The sequence below is a fragment of the Chrysemys picta genome, chromosome 1 (genome assembly GCF_011386835.1).
Source record: "Chrysemys picta bellii isolate R12L10 chromosome 1, ASM1138683v2, whole genome shotgun sequence".
Classification (NCBI taxonomy): domain Eukaryota; kingdom Metazoa; phylum Chordata; order Testudines; family Emydidae; genus Chrysemys; species Chrysemys picta.
The window spans coordinates 198,504,662-198,530,626 of NC_088791.1; the positions used below are offsets into that span (position 1 = coordinate 198,504,662).

At 43.5% G+C, this 25,965-nt stretch overlaps 1 protein-coding gene across 8 annotated transcripts in view; it reads left to right on the forward strand.

Annotated features, from left to right (window-relative positions):
• Nucleotides 1–25,965, forward strand: part of PDE9A (phosphodiesterase 9A) — an 89,595-nt gene that overhangs the window by 24,348 nt on the left and 39,282 nt on the right. For 4 of the 8 annotated variants that reach the window (XM_065577930.1, XM_065577923.1, XM_065577917.1 and 1 more), the window contains exons 5-6: nt 13,846–13,900; nt 14,756–14,826. In XM_065577930.1, the coding sequence (XP_065434002.1) occupies nt 13,846–13,900; nt 14,756–14,826 (126 nt within the window). Of the gene's footprint in view, nt 1–1,085; nt 6,462–13,845; nt 13,901–14,755; nt 14,827–24,997; nt 25,507–25,609; nt 25,944–25,965 lie in introns of those variants that run through there. The other 4 variants (XM_065577946.1, XM_065577941.1, XM_065577954.1 and 1 more) reach the window with 3 other exon arrangements.

The window sequence follows — 25,965 nt, forward strand, 5'->3', positions numbered from 1 at the left end:
TGAGCAATTTCCCGCCTCATTTCTCAAGCCTTATTCACCATGGCTGGTGCTTAGTGGTGCTGTACACATAGGGTGACCAGATGAGAGGAAGAAAATATCGGGACTGGGGGGGGGAATCGCAAAAAAAAAAAGCCAAGTGCTGCCGGCAGAGCAGGAGAGAAAAAAACTCAAACGTCTCTTCTGAGCACTCTCAAGCAAAGCCTGCTGCCTCCCCTGCCAAACGTCCCAGCCCAGGAGTAGCAACTCCCCCCCCCCCCCCCCCCCCGGGGCTGCACAGCTGGGGGTTGTTCGGAGCCACAGACACTGGCTGGATGTCCAGTTTCTTTCGGCCTCCCCCGCACGTGTCCTAGCAGCTTGACCCGAGGCCTCTCTCTGTTCTGCTTTCGCCGGCTCAGCCCAGCGCCTGGCACTCAGGCAGCCTGGCCGGACCCATCCCTGACGCGAAGCGGACACGTGGTTCCCACAGGGCTTCTCCGGGGTCCGCCCCCAGAGCTCTCCGCGATTCACCGCCCCGGGGCTCTGCCGCGGCCTCACGCCCTGGGGAGCCAGTGACGTTACTGCGGGGCTCTGCTATGGCCCCGCGCTGCTCCCGGGAGCCACCAGAGCCCAGCCGGCCCTGCCCCACGCCCCCCCCCCCCCCGCCTTGGCACGCAATGCTCTTGGCAAAGTCCTATGAGCGGGGTGGGGGAACAGGCGGCTCCCCTCCGGCCACAGTGTCACTTCTGACCGAGTGGCCAGTAATAACCCCTTCCAGATCCGGCGGGGGAGGCTGGCTCGTGCCGGCTGAGCAGGAGAGAGAGAAAAAAAAAAAAAAGCCGAGTGCTGCCGGCAAAGCAAATATCAGGACAAAGTGCGTCCCGACCAAAGATCGGTCAGGACGCGGGACAAACACTTAAATATCGGGATGGTCCCGATTTTATCGGGACATCTGGTCACCCTACATACACAAGCACTCCAAAGCAGAAGTATCAATAGGCATGGCTTGTTTAAAACTTTGGGGGAGCAAGGGTTCTGAGTTCTGAACCTTAACTTTTGCTTTCTGTTGTGATTATACTGACAAGGGTACCTCTGTGTTTTATCTGTAGCTGCTGCTCTTGCAGCCTTGAGGGGTTCCCCCTTCACACCCGTGGAATGCCTCAACCAGATAAGGAGGAAAAAGAAGAGGACTTGGGATGACATGTTCAGTGAGATCCTACAAGCCAGTGCTGCATAAGGTTGGGAGCACACGGCCTGGAAGGTGAACATTGCAGACAGCCTGGAGAAAGAAAGTGTGGACAGGAGAAAGGCCCAGGATTCCCGGCAGGAAGAGGAAAGGGAGATGCATCAGGACATAATGGGGCTTTTCTGGCAGCAAACACAGATGCTGCAGACTCTTGTGGATCTACCGGTTCAACAATTCTGGGGCCACGTCCCTTTGCAGTCCATGGCGAACTCCGTTACAGCACTTCCCTGCAGCCCCCCCTCAACATTCCACAATGCACCAGGGACTACAGCCCTACCCCCCGGGGGACGTTAAGGACAACCATTGCTTCACATGCACTGACCTGTGAAAGCCACGGTAACTGTATGTGTAGCATAAATGGATATGAATGTTCTTTCCCCTTGATACATTCTGTTCTATTAATTTATTAAAGTTTTGAGTGTATTTGCTTTTAAATTGCACAGATTTTTCTCTGCACTGGTTTTGTTACTGAATAAAATTCAGTTATTTGGAACATCTTCATCAGTTCATAACATATGCTGCAGAATGCCTAGCAGTTCTGAAAGCACCCACTTATTACTTGTTTCTGCATAGTGTGACACAACTCACAGGATCAGTGACAAACATGTACAGTGTAATAATCATAAATGTACAGCAAGCAGCACAAAATGAATAGGTACATTGACAGTGTTATATGAATAGATGTACACCAAGCGTCACACAATTCCTAACAGGCCCCCACACAGTAGGGCCAGGTAGAGCACAGCTCACCACACCACGTTACTGTGGCTCACTGATAAAAAAGTGCTCTTTCAAAGCCTCCCTGAGCCATATAGCTCCACCTTGAGATCTTCTAATAGCCCTTGTGTCTGGCTGTTTAAACTCAGCAGACAGCTGTTTCACCCTCCACTCCAGCAGCGTTTTCCCCCTTTGCTTCACAGCTATTATGCAGGGCACAGTAGGCAGCTATAACGGTTGGGATGTTTTTCTCACTGAAATCCAAACTTGTGAGTAAACAACCACAACAACCCCTGAATCTACCAAAAGCACATTCAACTGTCATTCTGCACCTGCTGAGCCAGTAGTTGTGCATCAGTACAAGCACTCCTGGTGATTACCACACAGTGCCAATGCATGGTGACAAGTATGCATGCACAAGCGTATACTAACAGCATCAGCTTTATTCTGACATAACTTGCATCAGCCAAAGTTTGTAGTGTAGACATGGTGTAAACGTGTGATGCACAGGAGTACTGGTAAGAGGTCAGTCTTTGTCCTGGCCATAGTCACATGGGTCAGGACTGCAGAAGATTACCCCAGTCACATATAGGCGCATCCTCCATTAACTCCAGTAGGTACTGTTCTATCACAAGTGGCTTAGATTTCTGCAATGTGAAGACAGCAGTCTCATTCCTGAAGTTAAAATGGTCTTAGGACTCACAGTTTCATGACCGTAGTGTTGTGCAACAACTAAAGTTCAAGCAATTCGTAATATGATAGATGCCTGTTAAATTATGCTGAAGAGCAAATCCTACAGAATTTTGACCCTTGAGGAAAAGAATAAAACTAAATTCCTCTAGCATTTTCTTTTTGAGGCCTCTGCTCTGTCATTGCTTAGCTGCACCGAATTCACCTCTGAGCTTTTCGTAGTGCCACTGTCACTAGCTCAGTCAGACAGGTCCTTGGGAAAAGGGTAACAAAGTAACCACATGCCAAATTTGGACTGCATATTGAAATGAAAAGAGGTTAGTAGCCTCTTTGTCTTATCAACTGAGATGAGATCTAGACCAACACACAGGGCAATCAGTGCCTTTTACCACTTCTTTCTACAGAGCCTCAGCATTAGGAACAGTTACCAGTGCATTTCATAGTCTGTTGACCAGACAAAGGGAGAAGAATGCATCTTTGCCTCCAACTTCAGTTGCCCTTTATTTGCCTTTTCAATTAGCTTGTTATCAACCACTCATATGGAAAAAAGCCCATGATCTCTCCCCTGAGATACCAGTATGAATCGGAAGAGTTGGATCTACATAAATTAATGTAGCTGCCTGGTAGGAGACTTGTGTGCAAATCTATTTATATACCTGCCTTGCTGATTGATGAGCCCATTGATGATATATAAGTGAGACCCACAGATTTTTTTGAATGGTTATATAGACACTATCTTCCTTGTACCTATTCGTTATTTGTGAAATGACAGAAACTTGTCACAATGCCTGAATCTACATATATGATGATCTATTTTCATTTAGGAGCCAAGATAACTCTTAAAACTTATGCAAGAGCGTGACATGCTCGTTCTAAACAATGTCTTCAGGAAAAAGATCCCCATCCTGCAAAGCTTTTTCCTACATAACTTACTCACACAAGTAGCTTGTGGGCTGGACTCTGATCTCGGGTATGCCAGTGTAAATCCAACAGCAGCTACTGTAACTTGCAAAGAGATTACTCACCCGAGTAAGGGTTTGCAAGTTTCAGCCCTAATGAACTTGTAGAGCAATCTTAGATGATTAACTGCAATGGATTTGGGGTCAGAATTTCGTTTTGTGACAAATTTCAAGGTTTCGGAATTTGTTTTTGTTCTGCAGTGGAACAAAATTATGACAAAATAATTTTCAGAGAGGCAGCGCAAGAGACCCTTAGCAAGAGCAAGAGAATAGCCTAGTGGTTAGGGTCCTCTCCTGGGATGTGGGAGATGCAGGTTTAAGCCTGTGCTCTGCCTGAGTTCTCTGGTCCTGTGATTATTAATTATTTCTGCAAAGTCCAATAGAAGAAATTGAGACTGACTCTATAGTCCAGAGGTTGGGAGACTTAGCTGGAATGTGGGAGGCATCTCTACCTCAGAACAGGCACTTGAACCTGGGTCTTCCACATCCCAAGTGAGGGCCCTAATCAATTGACTATTATGCGGAGGGTCTCTTTTGTTCCCAGAAATTCCAGCTTAGACCTCAGCAACATTCCCATCCAAAGGTTTGCAAAACCAACACACTTCCATGGAAAGTTTTGGTTTTGATGAATTGGCATTTTCCAATGAAAAAACATTTTGTCAAAAAATTCCCAACCAGCTCTCATTGTGCCCATTTCTAAGGCTTTTGTTCTTCGGATCTTTTACATTTGGAAGGACTAGCCTCCTTATCAAAACAAAATGCTTAGAGATAAATCCTGACTGTGAGCTGGGCAGAGGCACAAGCTCGGGTAGGTGTGTTGAGGATGGGACCATGGGACAGAAATTATCCAGCCTGATTCTGCTACTTAGGGCGAGATTATCACAGGCCTTGCTTGGCCACCTAGGGAAGTGTGGTGCGGTAAGCCAGCCAGTCTGCCCCCCACCCCCTGCTTTGACCTGCTCAGATTGCAATTCTGACTGTTTTTCAGGGGAACAGGACCGAATTGCCTGCTACTCCTCCCGCCCCGTGAGCAAGTCAGTGGGAAGGGGTGGGAAGTGGTAAGATCCCTGCTTCTGCCTCCCCATACCTGTAGGCTGTAATAGCTGTCTGGGGCCCTAGGGAGGAATAAGGCCCTCCACAAATAGGCTATGTCTAACTACCGCAGGATTGATGCTGCTGTGATCGATGCACCGGGGGGCGATTTAGCGGGTCTAGAGAAGACCTGCTAAATCGATGGCAGAGCGACCCAGCGCGGTGTAGACACCCCAGTAAGTGAACTTAAGCTACGTCGACTCCAGCTACGTTATTCATGTAACTGGAGTAGCGTAATTTAGGTCAATTTACTGCGGTAGTGTAGACATAACCATAGAGCAAAGTAACTTACTCCTCCTTCACCAGAGCAAGGGGTGAAGCAGGGGAGGGATTGTAACTCGACATTCAAAGGAAGGCACCGAGGGGTTATTGGGATATGAGCCCACCTATTTTAGAGTGTGTGTAACCTAATCAGCCCAGCATATACCTGTCCCACTCTAATTTCTCCTGATTCTGGCAGGAAAAATCTGCATGGCAGCCATCTGGCACAGTACACATGACAAAGAAAGTGCTTTTACAGCATTGGTATGCACCTGTTTTCTGGCCAAACCTGAAGACTGCTGGAATTTGGCCTTTAAAGAAAAAGAGCAAAATCCTCCTCTCTGATCTTATATTGCAGATCTCATATCTGTGCTGTGGAAACACTGCTGAGTATCATGCCCTCATTTAGGGATGAATTCCCATTGTCGTCATACAAGAAACCTTGCCAAGAGTTCTACACAGAGCAAGTGAAGAATAGGCAACAGATAGCTGCAGGAAGAGCTGAATTTTGCCTGTAAACTGTGCAGCACTAGTTTACTGCAGTATCATTGGGTGGGTGTAAACCTTCTGATTTTCACTTGCAAAATGCTGGGGAGCAAAACTGAAGTCCTTTGCAAATTATTTTGTCTTGCAAAACCATCTCCACTTTTGTAAATGTGAATTTCAGAATGAAGATGACAATTACATTTCATGTTTGTGTTCCAGTAGGAGCTAGAGGCCCTATTGAAGCCTGGGACACCATTGTGCTATGCAGTGTGCATGCATGTAAGGTCAGATTGTGATATCCTGATGCACATTGAGTTACACCAGGAGTTGCAATGAAATCAATGAGATTACTGATGGCATAAAGCAGTACTCAGCATGAGCAGGGAGATTGCAATCTGGCCCATAGTAAGAGCCATGCCCTGCCCCAAAGAGCTCAATAGACACAACAAACAGAGGATAGGAGAATGGGAGGATTATTATTATCCTCATTTTACAGATGGGAAACTGAGGCACAGAAGTGCAGATCCTCAAAGGTTTTTAGGCATCTAATGCCCATTGATTTCAATGGGAGCTAGAGTCTTAAATGCCTTTGAGGATTATAAATGGTGTCTGCATAAATCTCAATTTTTTTTGCCACAAGCAGTTATAGCATTCTTGATTAAAATGTTGAAAAGAAAAGGTGCTTTGTCTCTTTAAGATGAGAGGAAGTGCCGTTGTTAGTCATATATCTTTACTGCACTCTAGGGTTATAAAAACATACATTTTTATTTTGAAAGTCATTTATTACATCTATAAACATCACATTGTAGTTGACTGTTCCCTGGATTAGAATGCCCTGGTACTTTTAGTGAGTTTTGACAGGCGGAAGGAGTGAAAGTAGAACATCTAGTTTTGTTACTGAGTTGGTCTTTAAAAGCAACTTGTCACTCTCTTGTATGCCATTGAGACCGATCTGAGAGGCGTTGAATTCAGGGTACACGGGTTTCTGTGTTTATTCTTACGCTGGACTTGTAGCATTCCAGGCATTGTATACGGTAAGCAGAGATGAAGCTTTCCTGGTATTTTAAATAAGTATTATTTGTTTTGTTTCAGCTCTTTGATTTTCAAAAGCAGTTTAAAACCCTTTCTAAGATAACTGAAAACTATTCCCTGTAATGGAACAAATCTTTTTATTTGCTGTTCGGGTCACTGTCACTGAATCTGGGAATCGAATAAAATAAAAACACAACAGAGCATGAATTAGATCCTAAACTTTCAGAATACTATGTGCTTGTCCCATTTTAGAGTCACAATCATGTAATAATCAAATCATTTGGAAAATAAAAGCAAATGTTCCTGACAAGTATTACTGATCTCTCTCATAATTAACTGTAATATTTTGAAGAGTAGCCTAGTAATAATGGGTGCTCTCAAAGGAAACAGAAGCTGTTGTAAAGAAATATATTTTAAATGTTTGGGTATACAACTGATTCTTTTCCAAAACGTATTTTGCATTGTGTATGTTATATTCATGATACATTTTGATATATCAGAAAAGTACAAGAGGCAGCTTTTAGAAATGCCAATATGTTGTTTATGCTTAAGGTATAAATGTGTGTATGCCAATATATTAAAAAATATATTTAAAACACATGAGAGAATATAAAATGTTTATCTTGCATTTCCAGGAGAGATTGAGAGAAATATAGCACAGGGGTCAGCAACCTCTGGCACATGACTCACCAGGGTAAACACCCTGGTGGGCTGGGCCAGTTTGTTTACCTGCCGAGTCGGCAGGTTCGTCCGATCGCGGCTCCCACTCGCCGTGGTTCGCCGTCCTAGGCCAATGGGGGCGGCGGGAAGCTGCAGCCAGCACATCCCTCAGCCGCACCACTTCCCTCAGCCCCCATTGGCCTGGGACGGCGAACCGTGGCCAGTGGGAGCTGCAATCGGACAAACCTGCCGACGCGGCAGGTAAACAAACTGGCCCAGCCCGCCAGGGTGCTTACCCTGGTGAGCCGCGTGCCAGAGGTTGCCGACCCCTGATATAGCATATTGCTACTGGACTTCATTTGTGGAGCAAGTTTAATTGACACAGCTGATGGAGACAGAGAGCTGTCTACACTAGGACTTCCAAAGTTGCTAACAGTGCAGCTGAACCAGTGCTGGCAATGGTGGGATTTTTACATTTTAATTCCCTACTGTAGACAAGGCTGCGGAGATGGGTTAGGTTTGATTTTTCAGGGGAAAGTATTTGGGAAGTTTGTACTGCAAATGCCAATGCTCTCCCTGTCCTATGGATACTCAGAGGACTCCGCTCTCCAGAGCTGTGAACCTGGCACTTCATATTAGCACTTCATGCACTCACATTTTTTAAAGGTTAGCACTTTTTAAAGTATACTAAGGATTTTTTAAAGAAAGACTGTTTTTTTTTAAATAAATCAATTAATATATTACCATATAATATAAATTTAGTGGCCTGATCCTGCCATCCTTATGTAGGCAAGATTCCCATCACTCCATTAGGAGCTTTTTCTGTGTAGAGACTACTCCTGGGTGAATTCTGCACCACTGCGTACACACAGAATTCGTGTGTGGTGCAGAATATTTTTTTCTCAGCAGAAAACATTCTGCCAAGAAGTGCTGCAGTTATGCCTTTCACCCGCTAGGGGCCACTGTGTGCCAGAACAGCGAGCAGCCACTCTGAGGTGGGAGCAGCCCCAACTGTGGATAGGGAAAAGAAGAGGCTGCGTTCCTCACAGTGTGCTGTCCAGGGGGCCAGGTCAGGAGGCAAGGGGTACGGAGGAATGGATAGGGTGTGGCACATGGAGCTGCTGGGGGGTCACAGATTGGGGTTCAGAAGGGCTAGTGGGGGGCATAGACTGGGGTGGGGGCTGAATAAGGATGGGGGTACAGGAACATATGGGGCAGAGGGAGAGAGCTGCAGAGACATGGCGGGGGGAGCTGGCTGAGTGCGGGTGCAGGGACACATGCAGACAGGGGCAGATGTGCCTGAATGAATGAGAGAAGATAGGAGTCAGCCAGGGTCTGCATGGGGAACGCTCCCTAACAATCCCTCCCGCACAAAAAAAACCTGTTCCATACTTCTCCCATCCACACCCAACAACCCTCCAAGTTCACACCCAGCCTCCTTCTCCTCCAGCACTTACTTCCCTCTCCCTCAGCTCCCCCAAACCTTTGCACTGCTTCTGAGGAGTGTGGGAAATACGTTTCTGTATTGTAGTTTAAATTAATTATTACTCAGAGTTCTGTATTAATTTGCCTAGTAATTAATCTATTTGTCAGAAAACATTTCTTGAATAATTTTTGTTATCTGTATTGTTACAGACATATTTGCTGACAGGCATTCTGAAATAAATTACCAAAATAATTGAAACTGGCGTGATTATATCGTGTTATTTTGACAAATAAAATATGCAGAATTTTAAAATATTGTGTGCAGAATTTTTAATTTTTTTGGCAGAGAATGCACCCAGGAGTAAGACTTCAGGATTATGCACTTATCTGCTTTATCCTAAGGATGCTTGTGCAGTACAAGGCAAGTTGCTCACTGCAATGGTTTAGAGCACAGCTCTGTGACTGGGATTTTACTTGGAAATACTGATACTATGATTGGTCCTTGACTGGGGCTGCTGGGCCCTATGATAATACAAGGAATAAATTATTGCCTGTAGCATATTGGTAAAGCAGAATGTACGGACTAGTGAGGTGGTCTCTACTGAAGGTGGGATGCATAAATGTTAATGATTCTCACTTAAGTCCATGCTTGAATTGGGAAGAAGGCATAAGCCATGTGCACAGAGGTAAAAATTAAAGCGTGAGTAGAAAAATCTAATGTAGAAGTAGGTTATCTCCCAAGCAATGTCAACAACAAATACATCTTCCATGTTTATTTTTTAGATTTATCTCACTTAATCCAAAACTTTGGACACATTTATGTTTAATATTATTTCAAATGCTCCATCTTACTTTAATTTGCATTTGCACCACAGACTCTTATCCAGTCAAAGTTATTTCTTTTTCATATATATTTATAGTATTACTGAATGTCAGTAAATACAGCCTAAAAACCAAACCAAATGCCGGCAAAGGATATCCAGGCTAGTGAGGATCATAACATTTCTGACAAAAGAGTTAAGGGGTACCATTTTTAATAGTACACATTACATGCATCCGACGAAGTGGGCATTCACCCACGAAAGCTTATGCTCCAATACATCTGTTAGGCTTAAAGGTGCCACAGGACTCTCTGTTGCTTTTTACAGATCCAGACTAACACCGCTATCCCTCTGACAATAGTACCTAAGTTACTTTTGAAAATGATGCTTAGACGCATAAGTCATTTAAATGCTTTAAAAATGTTTACCCAAGATTTCCTTTTAGAATTATAGGCCTGTTCTACTTTAAAATGTCTATTGCTGATTCCTTCTCTATTGGTTACATTACATTTGGCTAAATAGCGCAAAACTAAGAGTTTGGGACAGATCCTCAATTAGTGTAAACTGTCATAGGTCCATTGATTTCTATGGAGCTATGACACTTTATATCAGCTGAGGATCTACCCTTAGACATTTATATAATGTCTGTGTATGTATATGTGCATGTGTGGGTGTACATATAGATGATAGAGATAAATGATATATCTATGTGTGTAGATATAGGTGATGGATATAGCTTCTGCAGCTATACTGGGGAGGATATAATTTGGCTGTCACTTTTCAGGCTTCAGGGCATAAGTATAAATAAAAAATAATGTCCCTATAGTATGGCATTTCATAACTAGAGCAGTTACCCACTGTCAGAAATAAAAAGGATACTAGACAAGTTGGATCAAGGATCTTCCCCAGTATGGTAGTTCTTAGTTGTTATTGCAAGGATTATTTACTGGAAACTGTCAAAGGCAAGTATATCCTGAATGTCTTTTATTCTGTCAAACATCAGCGTCCTGGAAAGTTGCTCCTTACTTATCTGTCTTAAGGTTTGCTATCATGTCAACCACCGCAGTACTAAGCATTGTAAAGCCAAGGTATAGTGTGAACCTTTCCTATGTGTCTAAAGTGTACTTGCTGTAGTTGTCTTGTCATAAAGAACAGTAAAGGACTAGAATTCTCTCCTGCAGTAAGCATTGGTTTCAACATTTGGTGTATTGCTTTCCTGCCATTGCAGAATTAGCAATGTGGTTTACTTGTGAACATGGACACCACTTCTGTTTTAGGCTGTTTTTTAATATGTACAAAATCAAGGAATTTTACTTGCTGTTTTCTAGCTACCTGATCAAATCACTCAGTGCTGTCTAGGATTGCCAACTTTTTACTCGCACAAAACCAAACACCCTAGCCCCACCCCTTCCCCAGGCCCCGCCCCTGCTCACTACATTCCCCCTCTCTCAGTGGCTCACTCTCCTCCACCCTCACTCACTTTCACTGGGCTGGGGCAGGAGGTTGGTTTGTGGGAGGGGGTGAAGGCACTGGCTGGGGGGTGAGAGCTCTGGGTGGGGCTGGGGATGAGGGGTTTGGGGTGCAGGAGGGGGCTCCAGGCTGGGGCCAAGGGATTTGGAGTGTGGGAGGGGGCTGTGGGTTGAGGCAAGGGGTTGGGGTTCAGGAGGGGGTGAGGGCTCTGGCTGGGGGTGCAGGCTCTGGGGTGGGGCCGTGGATGAGGGGGTCAGGTTGTGGGAGGGGGCTCTGGGCTGGGGCATGGGGTTGGGGTTCAGGGTGTGGCGGGGCTCTGTGTTGGGGCAGAAGGTTGAGGGAGCTGTGGGTTTGGGGGGGCTTAGGGCTGGGGTAGGGGCTTAGGGTCCGGGGTTGGGGCACGGGCTTACCTCAGGTGGCTCCCAGTCAGTGGCGCAGCGGGGCTAAGGCAGGCTCCCTGCCTGTCCTGGCTTCATGCTGCGCTGTGCCCCAGAAGCAGCCAGGAGGTCCGGGTCCTAGGTGGGAGGGCCAGGAGGCGCCACACACTGCTCTCGCCTGCAGGCACCACCCCCTCCGTTCTATTGGCCATGGTTCCCAGCCAATGGGAGTGCGGAGTTAGTGTTCAAGGCGGGGGCAGCACGCTGAGCCCCCTGGCCGACCTGCCTAGGAGCCGGACCTGCTGGCCGTTTGCGGGGTGCAGCACTGAGCCAGGACAGGTAGGGACTAGCCTGCCTTAGCCCCGCAGCACCATCAACTGGACTTTTAATGGCCCGGTCGGCGGTGCTGACCAGAGCCACCAGGGTCAATTTTCGACCGGGCGTTCTGGTCGAAATCCGGACACCTGGCAACCCTAGTGCTATCCTATCATTTATAGCTTGACTTCCTTTTCAATGTCATGTGTCGGGCCCTCTAGAAAATTAAAATGGGATTCTTGGAGTAAAGCTAATAGAGTAAGTTAATACACTGACTGGCCTTTCTTGTTTGGGGACCTGAATTTTAATCCTAGTTTGGATTACAAAGGCAAATGAATATGGTGGTCTCCTCTCCTCCTGCAGACAAGTTTAAAAACAAAACCACTGCAGAACTGGCAGTCTCTGGGGAAGTAAGTAAAAGAGATTTGCAGGTTAGGCATGAGGTACATTTACTGTGTTGTGTGGGAGAAATTTTCACAACAGCTGTTTGCACTCTACCTGATTTAAGATCATACTACTAGTCTCTAACTTTCATGAGCACTAAATTTACCTGAACATTTTTAAAGAAAAAACAAACAAACTAGAGGATCTAGTGGTTTCCTAGGTCTCCAGAAAGGTCAAGATTTTATATTTCCTGCAATGCAGTTTATTTCCATATTGTAGTTAAGCACAATGGAGGACAGGGAGTAGGCCAATATCTGGGGAGTGTTTTTGCAGGCAGTGGGTGAAATGAACTACAGACTCCAAAGTCAACCAGCCAGCTCCGACTCTGAAAAATCACCTTATTTAGCAATGGTGTGTTATGCCCTTGTAAAGAAGACACTTCTGATACTATTACCTACCCTAGAATACAACACGGTTATGGAATGACAGTTCCTAGATTTAAGAAGTACTGAACTTTTCTGCTTTTTACAGTCAGTGCCAAAGATAGGACTACAGCGTGATCCCAAGCTGTGCTTTAGCCACGTTGGGGCATTAACATGTTGTTACTGGGTTCTTCAGATGGTGTGTTTATAGTGTAAATGCAACCTGTGTGAACCAGAAGGAGGAAAGTGGGCCACGATTTTCAAAAGCGATTAGTGATTTTGGGTGCCTCCAGTTTTGGGTGTCCACCCTGAGACACCTGAAAGGGGCCTAATCATCAGAGGATAGGTGCAGAATTCTTTCTGGAAATCAGATATTTTTCAGATATCTCAAGTTGGGCGTCCAAAATGACCAGCCTTTCTTGAAAACCTTGGCTGTAATCTGTAGCCAGGGGACATGAGACTGGTAGAACCAAGGAAGTAGCAAGTACAGTGAAAGGTACCATCACTGGCATATCTACGTTCCAAAATGAATGGTTACATTCAAGGCACCAGAATAGCTGCTTTGCTATATGTTTCTTTGATGCAGACCCACAGCGAAAACAGGACAGACACGTGGCTGGATTTTAAGCTGAAGGCTACAAATCTTATTAAACTTTAACACAGGGGAGGGATGCCTATACCAGGCATTTAGTTGGTTCCAGTGCAAGATTTCCAGGGCTCCTACCACATCACTCATAACTCAGCATAGGCACTCCTCAGCCTACCCCCCGGGACTCAGCTCATTCTGAGTCCCATCACAATGTACCCCCACAAGGGGAACACAGGGTGCAGCAGGGTGGGGACTCTGCCCGCAAGGGCCCCCAGGTCTCACTTTGTCCCAAAAACCCATCACCAAAATCCTAGGTCTCTTATTTCTGGGAACTGTTCGTTTTATCCTTGTAACCATGCTGGAAACCAGCTGCAAATTGTGACGAATCAACAACTCAATCAAAGTACCCCTGTTAGGTACCAAATGCATTCCTACTTAATCCACTGTGGCTTGAAGGTGCTGCAAAGAAGGCAAAAAATTCTCTGGTCCTCTGCTAGTTGGCCCATGGGAGAAAAAAAAAATCTTTCCTGACCCCCCCTAAACAGATGATCAGCTCTCAGGCCAGGTTCCCATTCCTAGTTCTGGGTGGATAGCGTGGGGCTGCAGGAATGAAGTCCCATGGCTCCCCATTCCAGGTTAAATCCTGGGAGCTGGGGAATGCTAGCCAATCAGCACCCTTTTCCCCTCCAACTGGCCAATATGTGCCAGAGACTCCCAAGGGAGAGGTCCTTCAGTGAGTAGCTCCTTACCTCCCTGCTGGGACTGTCCCCCTTCACTGATGGCTCCATCAAGTTCCCCCACATGTTGCAGCAGGTGGGTGGCATTTGCCAAGCCCTAAAGTTGAAGTAATGCATACAGTGTCAGACTTCACCACTTTCTCTTTCTGTGTCATGTACTATGTTTCCCATTATTTTGTTTTTTAGAGAAAGAGGAATTGTTCCAGAGTGTACTGACGCAGGTTGCTGAACAATTCTCAAGGTAAAAACTTTACATCATTGTTATGAATGCAAAGTTCTATTTCTTTTATTGACACCGGCTGAGGCTTTCAAAGGGAGCTAAAGAAGTGAGGCACCCAACTTCCACTGGAATTCAAAGGGAGTTGGGCACCTCATGCCCTTCGAACTCTTGACAATTCCAGCCTTACTGCCGGACTCAGCCCACACAACTCCCATTGACTGCAACGAGGAGATGCACAAGGCTTATGCCAAGATGGAATTTGGACGGTATTTGCACAAGAAAAGAAAGGTTAATTGATTTAATTGTGCTTCCATCATCTTATTGGCAGCAAAAAAAGTGCATCTTTGTTTAGTTTTGTAGGCTCAGTATTTGTTTATCAATTTTAATGTGCACATTTTTCTTCCCTCAGATAACAATTCTGAATGTTTTTACGGATGTTTATTTTATCCTCACTGGCTTCAGTAAGAAGGATCAATTCTGTTATATCTCTGTAAGCCACCAATATGATTGAAAGAAAAAAGAGCTTTAAAGATGTACAAATACCTGTATGCTGGCCTTGAAGCACCATCAATTTAGTTTTGCTTCCCTAAAGGGTATGATAACAAGTATCTGCTGAAAGATGGGGTGATGACTTCATTCTCTCAGAGCCAAAACAATAGCATTCTCTTTTAATTTTCATGGACTCTCTATAGCCTTTGAATGTGCACATCTTTCTTCAAGGTTGTACATTCAGCACAGATTTTGCTGTTCTTTACTTGACATTAAATGTCATTCCTTGGTCCTTTGAAACTGGTGTGTGGTTTCTAGTACAAAATCTTTTCTTTATTGTATACATATAGATACAAATGTATATTTCATATCTGATTTTTTCCCCAGGGTGTTTAAAATCAATGAACTGAAAACTGAAGTAGCAAATCACTTGGCAATGCTGGAGAAAAAAGTTGAACGTAAGTGTCCTTTATTTTTTAACAAAATTAGGAATTACTATATATAAAATCGACATCTGTTTAATTATAATACAAGGGATTCAAGTCTCCTGACAGTTCTCATTATATCACCCTGTTTTCAATTACTTATAACTTGACAAGACTTCAGATATTTGGGCTGAAATTTTCCATGCTGGGTCTTTGCCTGAGGCTGAATTGTTCTGGAAAATTTTAGCCAAAAAAGTTCATTCATTTCCAAGAAGAAGGCTAGGGGAAAATATGGTGTTTTGTCCACGTTAAAAAATTCTGATGACCTTTTCTTTGACAAGGTCTGGCGCCCCTATGCTTTGGAGAAGGGACTTGAAAGTTGGCAAGGGAGGTGGTCTTTAAAATTTATAAATATATATATATATATATATATATTTAAAAAAATATTTAATAAAATTTTATTTAAATGTATGGCAGGATGTGCCTTTTTCTGTCCCTATGAATATTTGCCCAAATTTGGACAAGTAATAAGCCTTTGAAAAATCACAGTTTGCACATGCTCAGTAGAGACTGCTTCAATTTTAGCTGCTAAATTCCCCAAATATCCCATCTGTACTGAGCACGCTCCAGTCCAGTAATTAGCAGGATTTTCTGTACAATTGTAGTTCTGAGCTGCCATGGGCCAGAGCACGGCCAGACATTGAAACTGAGGGCAGACAGCTTGTCTCTCCACGCCCTTCTGCTGCTGATGACAAGGTAGCGTGTAGGAAGAAGCTGCCTAATTTGAATGCAGAGGGGACAAGAGCCTCACCTGCAGGGGAGGCAGAGGGAGCAGATGTTGACAAGGAGCCTGTGGGAAGACTGGGGCTGTTGACTGGCAGGGGGAAGAGGGAAACGGAGACTGGAAGTTGAGAGGGGGACTGATGGCCAGGGAGGGAAACAGGAGGGGACTGGGAGCCAGCAGATTTAGGGGCTGCTGAGATTGGAAGAGAAGCTGGGGCGGGGGGACTGGATGGACAAGGAGACTGGGCCTGAGAACCAATGGAACCAGGCTAAGGAGATGTGGGAGGAGGGGAGACAGATCTGACAATGAACTGGGCTATGGAGGAGAACTGGGAGTGGCCCCGGGAGTGGGGGAGAGACTGGTACAGGGAGTCCAAAGAGTTGAGACTTGGAGTCGCTAGGCAAGGAGACTGGGCCTGGGAGGAGAAGCTGGAGGGGTGGAGGCTGGGATGGGAATGAGGAGCAAGGGATGGGGAAGAGAGGGCTGGGACAGGGACATGTTGGAGGGGATGGGGTAGAAGGGTCATGTTTATGGGGGACGGACATAAGTCTGTGCTCACCACAGCACACTCCCGTCCAGAGCCTGACATGGAACCAAGGATTCCTGAGTCTCACCTTTCCTCTTCTGTCAGCAAATATCTGTGAAACCCATTGGCAAAGTGTCCTGTCCCCCTCTTCTGCTGGTCCACATGGAAGATGACAACCTACTACTATTGGTTAGTCTATCAACTCAAGTGGCAGAGTTCTGTGAGGTGGATCTAAAGGTTCCAATCCTGCTAATGACCCATGTTGGTGTCAATAAGATGCCACATGATGGAATTTCTGTTTTTTCTGTTGGCTTTTTTAAAAACCTAGGAAATTACACACACACAAAACTGCGTTAGCAGAACAATATAAGGTTGCAAAATCAAGCACTCAAAAGTTGGGAAATGCCAGAATTAAGGTGGCTTGTGCTACCTTAATTCAGCCCCCTTATGTGTATGCGTTATGATACAGTCCTTAATTACATGATCACATTTTATTTTTTTTCTGCAGGACCCCTGCCTCATTTAGTACATGGGATAAACCTGCTCTGGAGAGGAATCAGGGCTGTGTAGTAAAAGAAAATGTTGTCTGTTGGACTTCTGCTTTATTTGTTACAGTAGTTGGAAGGTTTGTAGTGAATGAGGCAGGGGACTGCAGGAAGAGGAAGGATGGTTTCGTGGTTACAGTAGTTGAATGCTGGCTTGGAGAATTAGATTCTGTCCCTGCCTCTGCCACAGAGCTCCTATGAGATGCTGAGCAAGTCCCTTAAACCACACTTTTCAAAGGTGGTCACCAATAGTGTGTCCCTCCTTTTCTGGATTCCGGACTTGAGACCTTGGGATCTGATTTACAGAAGTGCTGAGAATTCAGAGCTGCAACAGCAGTCAATGGGAGGTGTGAGGTGAACATATAAAGTGGTATAGAATGCTAAGCACTCTGAAAAATGAGGTCCTGGGCATCTCAAACTGGGCACCGAAACGTAGTGGACCTTAATGAAACTTTTTACCTTAATCTTGCTGTGCTTCCGTTCTCCATCTGTAAAATGGAGATAATAATATCCCACTCTCTCACCTTACAGGGGATTGGGAAGATAAAGTAATGTTTGTGAAGCACTCAGATAACCTAGTGATGAATGTGAAAACCAATGAGGAAATTAATAATTGTATATTCAGAGCAGGGTTTGAATAATGTGCAGTAAATCAGGCCTGGGGCCACATATTGAACAATGAAAAGAAAACAAAATATCGAATAGCTGCTCATTAAATGAGCACTGCCCATCCTGTGCACTAAACGAGGAAGAGCGCCTGTGGAAAAAATAGTATGTGATAATGTAATTGAAGATCATAATGCATACACACAAGGGAGCAGAATTAATTCTGGAATTTCCTATCTTTTAATGCTCGACTGTTCAACCTTAATACTGTACTTTTAAAATATGTTGGCTGTGTGAATATGGCTGTGATAGATATATTTTTATAGTGGTGTTTTCACTTTTATGTGATGTACAATTCCAAAGGATAAGTGCCTACACTCAATAAAGACAGGTTTCAGAGTAGCAGCCGTGTTAGTCTGTATCCGCAAAAAGAACAGGAGTACTTGTGGCACCTTAGAGACTAACAAATTTATTAGAGCATAAGCTTTCGTGGGCTACTGCCCACTTCTATATGCATCCGAAGAAGTGGGCAGTAGCCCACGAAAGCTTATGCTCTAATAAATTTGTTAGTCTCTAAGGTGCCACAAGTACTCCTGTTCTTTTTACTCAATAAAGAGAGGATAGTCCTGGAAAATAGAGTCTCATTCCTTGAATTTTTTTAGTACTTTTAAAAAAATAATTAAATGAGGATAATGTTGTTAACTTCTTCCCTCTTATGTGGTTATGCTGGATATCTGCACAGATCAGAACCCTTGGTATTCATTACACTCCCTCCCCTTATAGTCAACCTCTTTCATTAATACATTTACCATATATTAAAGAGAATACCATTGAATACTCTAAACTCCCCATTATTAGCATTAGGTTTTTAAGGTATTTCCAATATATGTGAAAGTATCTCACTTTCTTCTTCCCTTTCTGTACTCTCACACTGGATGAAATCTGGGTCTCATTGAAGTCAAAGGAAAAAGCCCCATTAATATCAATGCAGGTTTTCATCTACTGTGGTTCGTATTCTAGCTGCAACACACACACTGATTCTGAATATGTAATGTAAGTAAAATGTAAAATACTATATTGTCCATACCAATAATTATACTGCATATATAAAAGAGACTACATAGTTTAGACAACAAAGGCTACGTGTGTTTTTTATTAAAGAGGCAGAGGCTTTAAATTATCTCAGCCGAAACTGGAATTGTAAACACAGAACACCCACGCCTTTCATCCCCTGTTTCCTGATTGCAGATTAAAACACTGCAAGGCTCTATTATTGTTTCTATTCTTCCTTATTGTTTTAACAGTAAAATTATTGTTCTTAGTTACTCTGCAGCAAGAAAGTAAAGTTCAAAGCAGCATTTTTCTGTATATAATCCGATTTTTATTTTTTCACCCTGTGTAGTGCATAAAATAGACCTACGGAAGAGAGGGCAATAGGACACATAAAGCACTATCATACAGCACAGTTTTGACAGGGTCAAGTTCTCATTTATATGCTCCACAGGCATAGGCACATTTAAGACAGAAATTGACAGAGCCTTCTGCCACACCACAGCTGCAGCAATGCCTCTTCACTCTAGGCTAGTACCAGCAGCTTGCCAGAATCCATGGACCAGAGCAGATGGGTCTCCCCATCAAACTGGAGTACAGAGCAGGCTCCAGAGTGAGTGCTCTGTTGAACTATCCCAGCCAGCCAAATGCTTCCTTCTTCCACTGGATGTCTCCCAGGTGGCTTACTAAACCCCAGCTACAGATGCGCTTACTAAACCCCAGCTACAGATGCGCTTACTAAACCCCAGCTACAGATGCGCTTACTAAACCCCAGCTACAGATGCGCTTACTAAACCCCAGCTACAGATGCGCTTACTAAACCCCAGCTACTTTGTGTGCACTCTGCATGCACTGCCTTTCAGCACTGGCAGGCCAGCTGGAATGGGAGGAGATAACAAAAGGTTGCTGTACACATGGTTCAGGGTTCAATCCAGACCAGTGAGGGGTTATGTCACCACTTGCCCTGCCACACTGGGTGCCTTACGATGCTTTGCTGCTGTAGCTCCCAGCCTGGGATGCTCACAAGCAGCCTACAAGCAAGCAGGTCACACCATGAAGAGTTTATGTGCTAGATAGCCCTGATTCAGCAGCTCTGACCCCAGCACCCTGTCTACAGCCCCACTCTAGCTTCCTTCAGCCTTGTTTCCACAAAACTGTGCGCTCCGCAACATCTATCCTTTCCTGGATAGTTCAGAGAAATGATAAGGTTTCTGTGTTCTTCTGAAGACACAAAAGCACATCACAACTTATTAATTTAACGAGGGTAAATGCACTCTTCCATTTAAACACAGATCTGAGTTGGTTTATAGTTAAAAATTGAAGTAACAGTAATCCATACCATGTAGAGTCAAGCACAGGAGTTTATTACGCACAATGCTGGCAGAGTGTCACTTTGCTTATTAGGCTCAGAGACACTGCAGAACAATCAATTACAATAGATTATATAGGGTGCTCATTGGGCGGAGAGAAGTGACGGGAATGGGTTTCCCCAAGCCCTGGATAGGTTCTAGCAGCAAGACAAGATAAGCACAATAAGCCAATGGTCTAAAAGATTACATAATGGCTCTGCCCAAGGCTCAAATTAACATATTGCTGACACACAGGTAATTACCCCCAAACTATGTCTATTAAAGTGTATAGGTTAAATCCTAATTTTGGGGCCCAGGGGAATGAGGTAGCAGCTCTCCTCGTTGACCAACAGGTACATTCCTGGAGATTTAAAGCAAAAAAAGCAGAAATTAGTATTTAACAATAACAATTGTTTATAAGTTTACTCTTGCATTTCTGTGGGCTAGAATTGGCATAAACTGGTGAGGCGAAGATGTCAATTATATTAGGCCTCTCCCTGAACTCTGTCTGGGATCTGAGGGGTATTGTACCACTATCTCCTCCCTGCATTCGGGAGTAACCGTGAGACCTTTCTCAGCGCTTCATGTGTCTATAACTCATGATAAGGATGCCCAATTACATTCGGAGTTATGCTGACTCCGCTCATAGACTTGAAACACACAAGGTTATCTGTTTACCCCAGCTTTCTCTTAGCCATGTATTGTTCTTTGTTAGCTGGTCCTCATCCGGGCCTATATGAAAAGTTCTTAGAAGAAACTGTAGTTAAGATTTTACATGCACAGCAAATGGATTTTGGCCCTTCAAAAATAAATCAACTTTATTAACAACAGGACATAGGTTAAGTGATGCCAAGTAAAAGGAATAAAGTTAAAAAGGGTTACAAGCAAATAAAAGTGAAAACACGCATCTAGAAGTCTAAAACTTAATTTAGCAACATTTCTCTCACCAGACATTCTTCTCCCCATTCATGACTGATTTTCCCTCAGTCAGGATCTTCCACAAAAGTATAAGATGCTGGCTTCCCTTGTCTTCCTAGGTAAAACATCTTTGCCTAAGCAGGTTTCTAACCTGTATTCAGTTTCCAGAGACTTCAAACCCCACCATCTTGGTTGAAGGACCCATCTTTCTCAGCTTGCAAGAGCTCTGGCTTCTTGTGTCTGTCTAGTGATGGGTGCCAAAGATGGCTTCTGTCTTTGCTTATATCTTGCCAAGTTCAGTGAATTTGTTTCAAGAGGAAGGATGGCTTCATGCTGTTCTTCCCTTCCTGTGGGCTTCCCATCCCTCTGTATGTAAATGGGGCTTCCGTTGTTTTGCTTCCACCATGCTTAATTTACATAGGACACAGGTAAATAGCTGTCTTCTCTCCTGTCCGGGAGGGATGGAGGGGAGGGAAGGGGCGGGAGTACCTGTTTCTCCCTGTTTGGCCACAGACTGTAAAGCATAATATCATTAAATATCCAAATTTCCTCATATATTGTAAATATGTACATTTCACAATGATATTAATCACCAGTGTCATTAGCTTTCAGAAAAGACTTTACTCTATACACTTTTATAATACAGTAATATTCTATATAATCAGTTGATTCAATTGCTTATGACTTGAGGTTCAGCTCCCCTGTCTTTATAGACAAGTAAAACTTTACAATGTGTTCTTTGAAAAGTAAAACCTGGACCAAGCTTCTCTCTCCTGCTGGGGCATAGACACCATCCTATCTCCTCCCCTATTACTCGGCTCAAGAGCCCTGTATACCTAATATGTAACTATGGACTTTCATGGTCTTTGCCTGAAGACCTGTCTGGTCAGAGAATCAAATCCACATTCCTTTGTCTGAGGCAGCCCGTGCTTATGCATTTTTTACCAAACACATGGTATTGACCAATGGGAAATCTTGGCAAGTGATCGTAACAAGTGGCGGCATTGTCTCCATCGGGGTATCAAAGTCTGTGACAGAAGCTGGCTCCTACAGCTTGAAGAGAAAAGAGCCCATAGGAAGCAAGCAGCTCCCAACCCAGATACATACATTTGCAATAACTGCCAAAGATCATGCAAATCTCGGATCGGACTGTTCAGTCACATGAGATATTGCAAACCGTCTTCAATGTAGGCTACAAGTCCCACCATCTCTCGCAGACGAAAGGATGCCAACACGCACCAAACACATGTTAAGAATATAATTCTAGAACATACTCATAACTTTTTGTCCACACCCTTTGCATACACCATGACAGAATATTAATGATCAGTGAGTTATTAGTTTTCCAATGACGTATTGCATGATACCTTTTAGATACAGATTATAACCATAGTGAGTTGGGGCACACTGAATTGGTTGTGTCAGCTGAAACTCATTACTTGATACCAGCGAGTCCCTTTTCCTCTGACACTGGGATGCTTTTAGGGTCACAGTTGCAAACTGTATTATTTCAGCTACATGGTGAAATAAGTTACATATCTGCAGTACATGCGGCTTGGTAGTTGGATTTGGGAAGCCAGCATTCACAGAGCTGACAAATTTTCCCCAAACAAGGCTCCTCCTTAAACTGGGTCTCACTACTGATAGAAATAACAACAGATATGGCTATCCAGGGCTATTTCTGCCTGAATGGATCAGATTGCATCTCCAACAGCCAGTGTTGGTGACGAGGTGCTCATTTTTTCCTGTCTACGAGTGCACACATCTGCTCAGAATTTGACTGCAAGATCTTGCAACTGTGCCAAGTATGCAACATTTTGAAATAATTCCAGGTCTTCGTGTTTTAAGTGTATAAGTGCAATGAGCTGGATCCTGAACTCCTTACTTAGGCAAACTCCCACTGAGTTCAATAAGAGTTATGATCCAGTGCAGAATTCAGGATTTGGCCCAATGCCTTTTTAAACTACCGGGTCTTTTAAAAATGTATTTGTTGCTGCAAATTAATGTTAAGGGCCTTGATCTATGTGCATAAACAAGGCAGTTTATCATATACAAGTAGTGTATTACACTTTTTTTCAGCTGTTTCCTTTGATCTTGACTTCTGCAATGGAGACCAAGTGCTGGCATACAAGGGATGTGAAACATATCAATGAGTGCCAAGTGGACACCTACAGGGTGAAACTGACTGAAGTGTGTAAGGCCTTGTCTACACAGGAAAATTTTCTCAGTATAATCCAATGTATTTATACTTGGGCAACCCTCACTGGGACACTCTTATTCTGGTATAAGAATGACTTTTCCTTTTCTTACATTGCTTGGGAAGAGTTTACAGCTAACCCCCACTCCCTACCCCCAAACCATTTTTATGCTGAAATAAAAGTGGGGAGTAATATCTCTAAAATTATACCTGTAAAACTTCCCCGTGTAGATAAGTGCTTAGTTAAGACAGCAAAGCATCCTGCAGTAGAATAAATGGCCTTAAACGAGGGGTGTAACAAGGGTGAATCCCAAAGGAGTATGACCCAGGGTGCACCTGAACAAAATACACAACCACATCTTGCCAGGAGGAAGAAAAATGACCCTTTTGTCAATGTCCTCCTCCCCTGCTCAAAGGTCTATCATGTCACAGTAGTTATTAGACAGTTCGGCAACCAGAGCTGAAATTCATTATCTGAAAAGGACACCTAAAGGAATGACATCTGAGGCCATGAGTGAGCTCAAACCACTTTACCTATCTATCTTTCATTGGTGCATGGTTGATGTATTTCACAAATGTAAAGTGAGGGCAGAATCTGGCCCTGCCTCTCAACTTAAACCATTGTTACATGTGATTGTACAATGCTAACATTAATTTCATGACCACAAATTAATTTCATGACCGTTTCAGGCCTGTCCAAATGTTCTTCCTAAACCTCTGTAAGGAAGGAGAAGAACACTTAATTTTTTTTAATTTTAAAAACACTCTTTTAAAAAATAATTATATTAGTTTTCTGCTCCAGTGTTGATGGTGAGCAGGTTTGAGGAAAGCTGAAGAGCAACTGTGACTGGGGTCCCAGGGGAGCCAACTGAGGTCACTCAATTAGGGTGAACTGCAAAGAATGGGGCAGACAATCCGCAAAGCTGGTGGATAATTCAATACTTAGATTTACCCAGCCAGCACAAAATAGCTCCTATAATACCTCACTGGTTACCCAGAAGCCAACAACGCAGTTCCCTTATAGTAACCCAGCCTCAGGCTCCACCCAGATACCCAAGTCAAGTATGATGAGGGTTACTGAAAATCTTATTCATCATATAAAAAAGTTCTACCAATCCCAAAGGATCAGACACATTACCTCCCAGGTTAATGAATATTCCAGATCTTACCCAAATACACACTTCCAGCCAATTCTTATTAACTAACCTAAAATTATTAAAAAAGAAAACAGAGAGAGTATTGGTTAAAATATCAGTATACAAACAGACATGAGTACAATTCTTGAGATTCAGATTCATAGCAGAGATGGTGAGCTTTGTAGTTGCAAAGAGTTCTTTCAGAATTAGTTCACAGGTTATAATCCAGTGTTTATATTCAGGGCTGTCCAGTCAGAACTGGGATTTCAGTCCTTATGGCTTAGGCTTCTCCTGCATGAAGCCTCAAGCAGATCTGAGATAAAAAGGATTGGGACCCAAATATCTTTATATAGTTTCAGGCCTTCTTGTGACAGCTCAGAATCCTTAGGCGAACAATAGGCACTCATGGGGACTTTGAAGTGGACCCAGTTCCTACGCATCACTGGAATTATCCACACAGATTAACATAAGGCAATTTCCTGTTTTTCCACCATTCGCAGATAAGTTGCTATACATTTCAAAGAAAGATGAATACAGCGATATCCTATGTTTACAGTTCATTTAAATGTTAAGATGTCCTTTTGATCTCTGAATTAACAGAATACAGTATAGGCAGGGACTGTTTGATTACATTGTTGACCTCTACCAATATATATGTAAAAACACAAACACTATCTCCCCATATGTTGTTAAGGGTTGAATTTGAGTCATTTATCCTCAGGATGCTTAATCCTTTCCAGTCATGCATCACAGAGGTCATCATACCAGTGTATGAGACAGGAAGTGCAACTGACTACCAACAAAGCAGTAAAATTGAGCATACACCAAGTGTTGTCAAAAGCACATAAAAAAAAACACTGAATAAATAAACCTTTTTCTCTCATCCCTATCAGCTCTAATCGTCTTAAGAGTTACTCCTAACAATATTAAGTACAAAATGTTCAGATGGAAATGTGATTTTCAGGTCCCTTTCATCAAACGTGAATTATTTTCAGAACCCTCTCCTTTTCCTCTTCTCTTATGTAATAGTCTAGATTGAGTTTGTGTATCCCTTGTGTTTTTCCCCTTCCCACACCCAAAAGCAATAACTGTAGTTACTAGCAATTAGATGAAATCTGAGTTCTCTGCTGATCTACAGGGTTATGTCTCTCCCAAGCAATTTTTCATCACTTGCATGTTATGCTATGGGTGGGTAGCATGATGACTATTTTCAGAGAGAGTGAATGAATACTGATCCTACAGTTAAAAGTTCCCTTGAGTTTCCTGCACATCAGCTCGTCTACGTAAGCAGTGAGTACAGTAAATAAATGAGCTGTGGCATGATCACACTGTGAATGATATGCACTTAATAAATGGTTTGATATTATGTCCTTGAGTATGTTGGTAGCCTGAGAGTGAGAAGGGAGGAAGATCCACACATTGGACCTGTGTGAGGCTCTCAAGGCTGCATGGAATGAAACAAGCTGCAACATAAGGACAAACTTTCTGCCTTGTGGCACTTATAATACATACAGATGAGAGTATAGTATTTCCTGTGCTGTATGCAACAATAACCCTGGATTGCACAACAATTTATCTGCAAGGAATTATGACATATTTTAGGTACTTAACTGAAATACAATTATTTCTAAGTGCCAAGACATTTTTAAAATGTCTATTTTTGGTTTCTCTGTATCCAGGCATGCCTCTCAAAGTCTCCTATTGCTCCTTGGGGAACCTTTTAAATTAAAACCTTTTATCTTAATGGGAATTTGAATTCTAGCAGGACACTTTTGTGACTGTGCTGTCCGGCAATCTTATATCACTGGAGCATTTCTTTGCCATCTAGTTCCTTTGATTAGTGGTCTAAGGAAGAGGGGGTGAAAAAGGTAACAGAGCTGTAGACTGTTGCTAACTATTCTGAAAAGATCAGATGCTATGGCCATTTTGTGAATTAAATCACTTGAGCTCACTTCAGAAACTGGCAACAGAAAATTCCTACGGATTTTAAAGCTACATGGTGTCAGTAGCTCCTGCACGTATGGGAACTGATGCAGCATGTAAGAACCTGTTGACTCACTG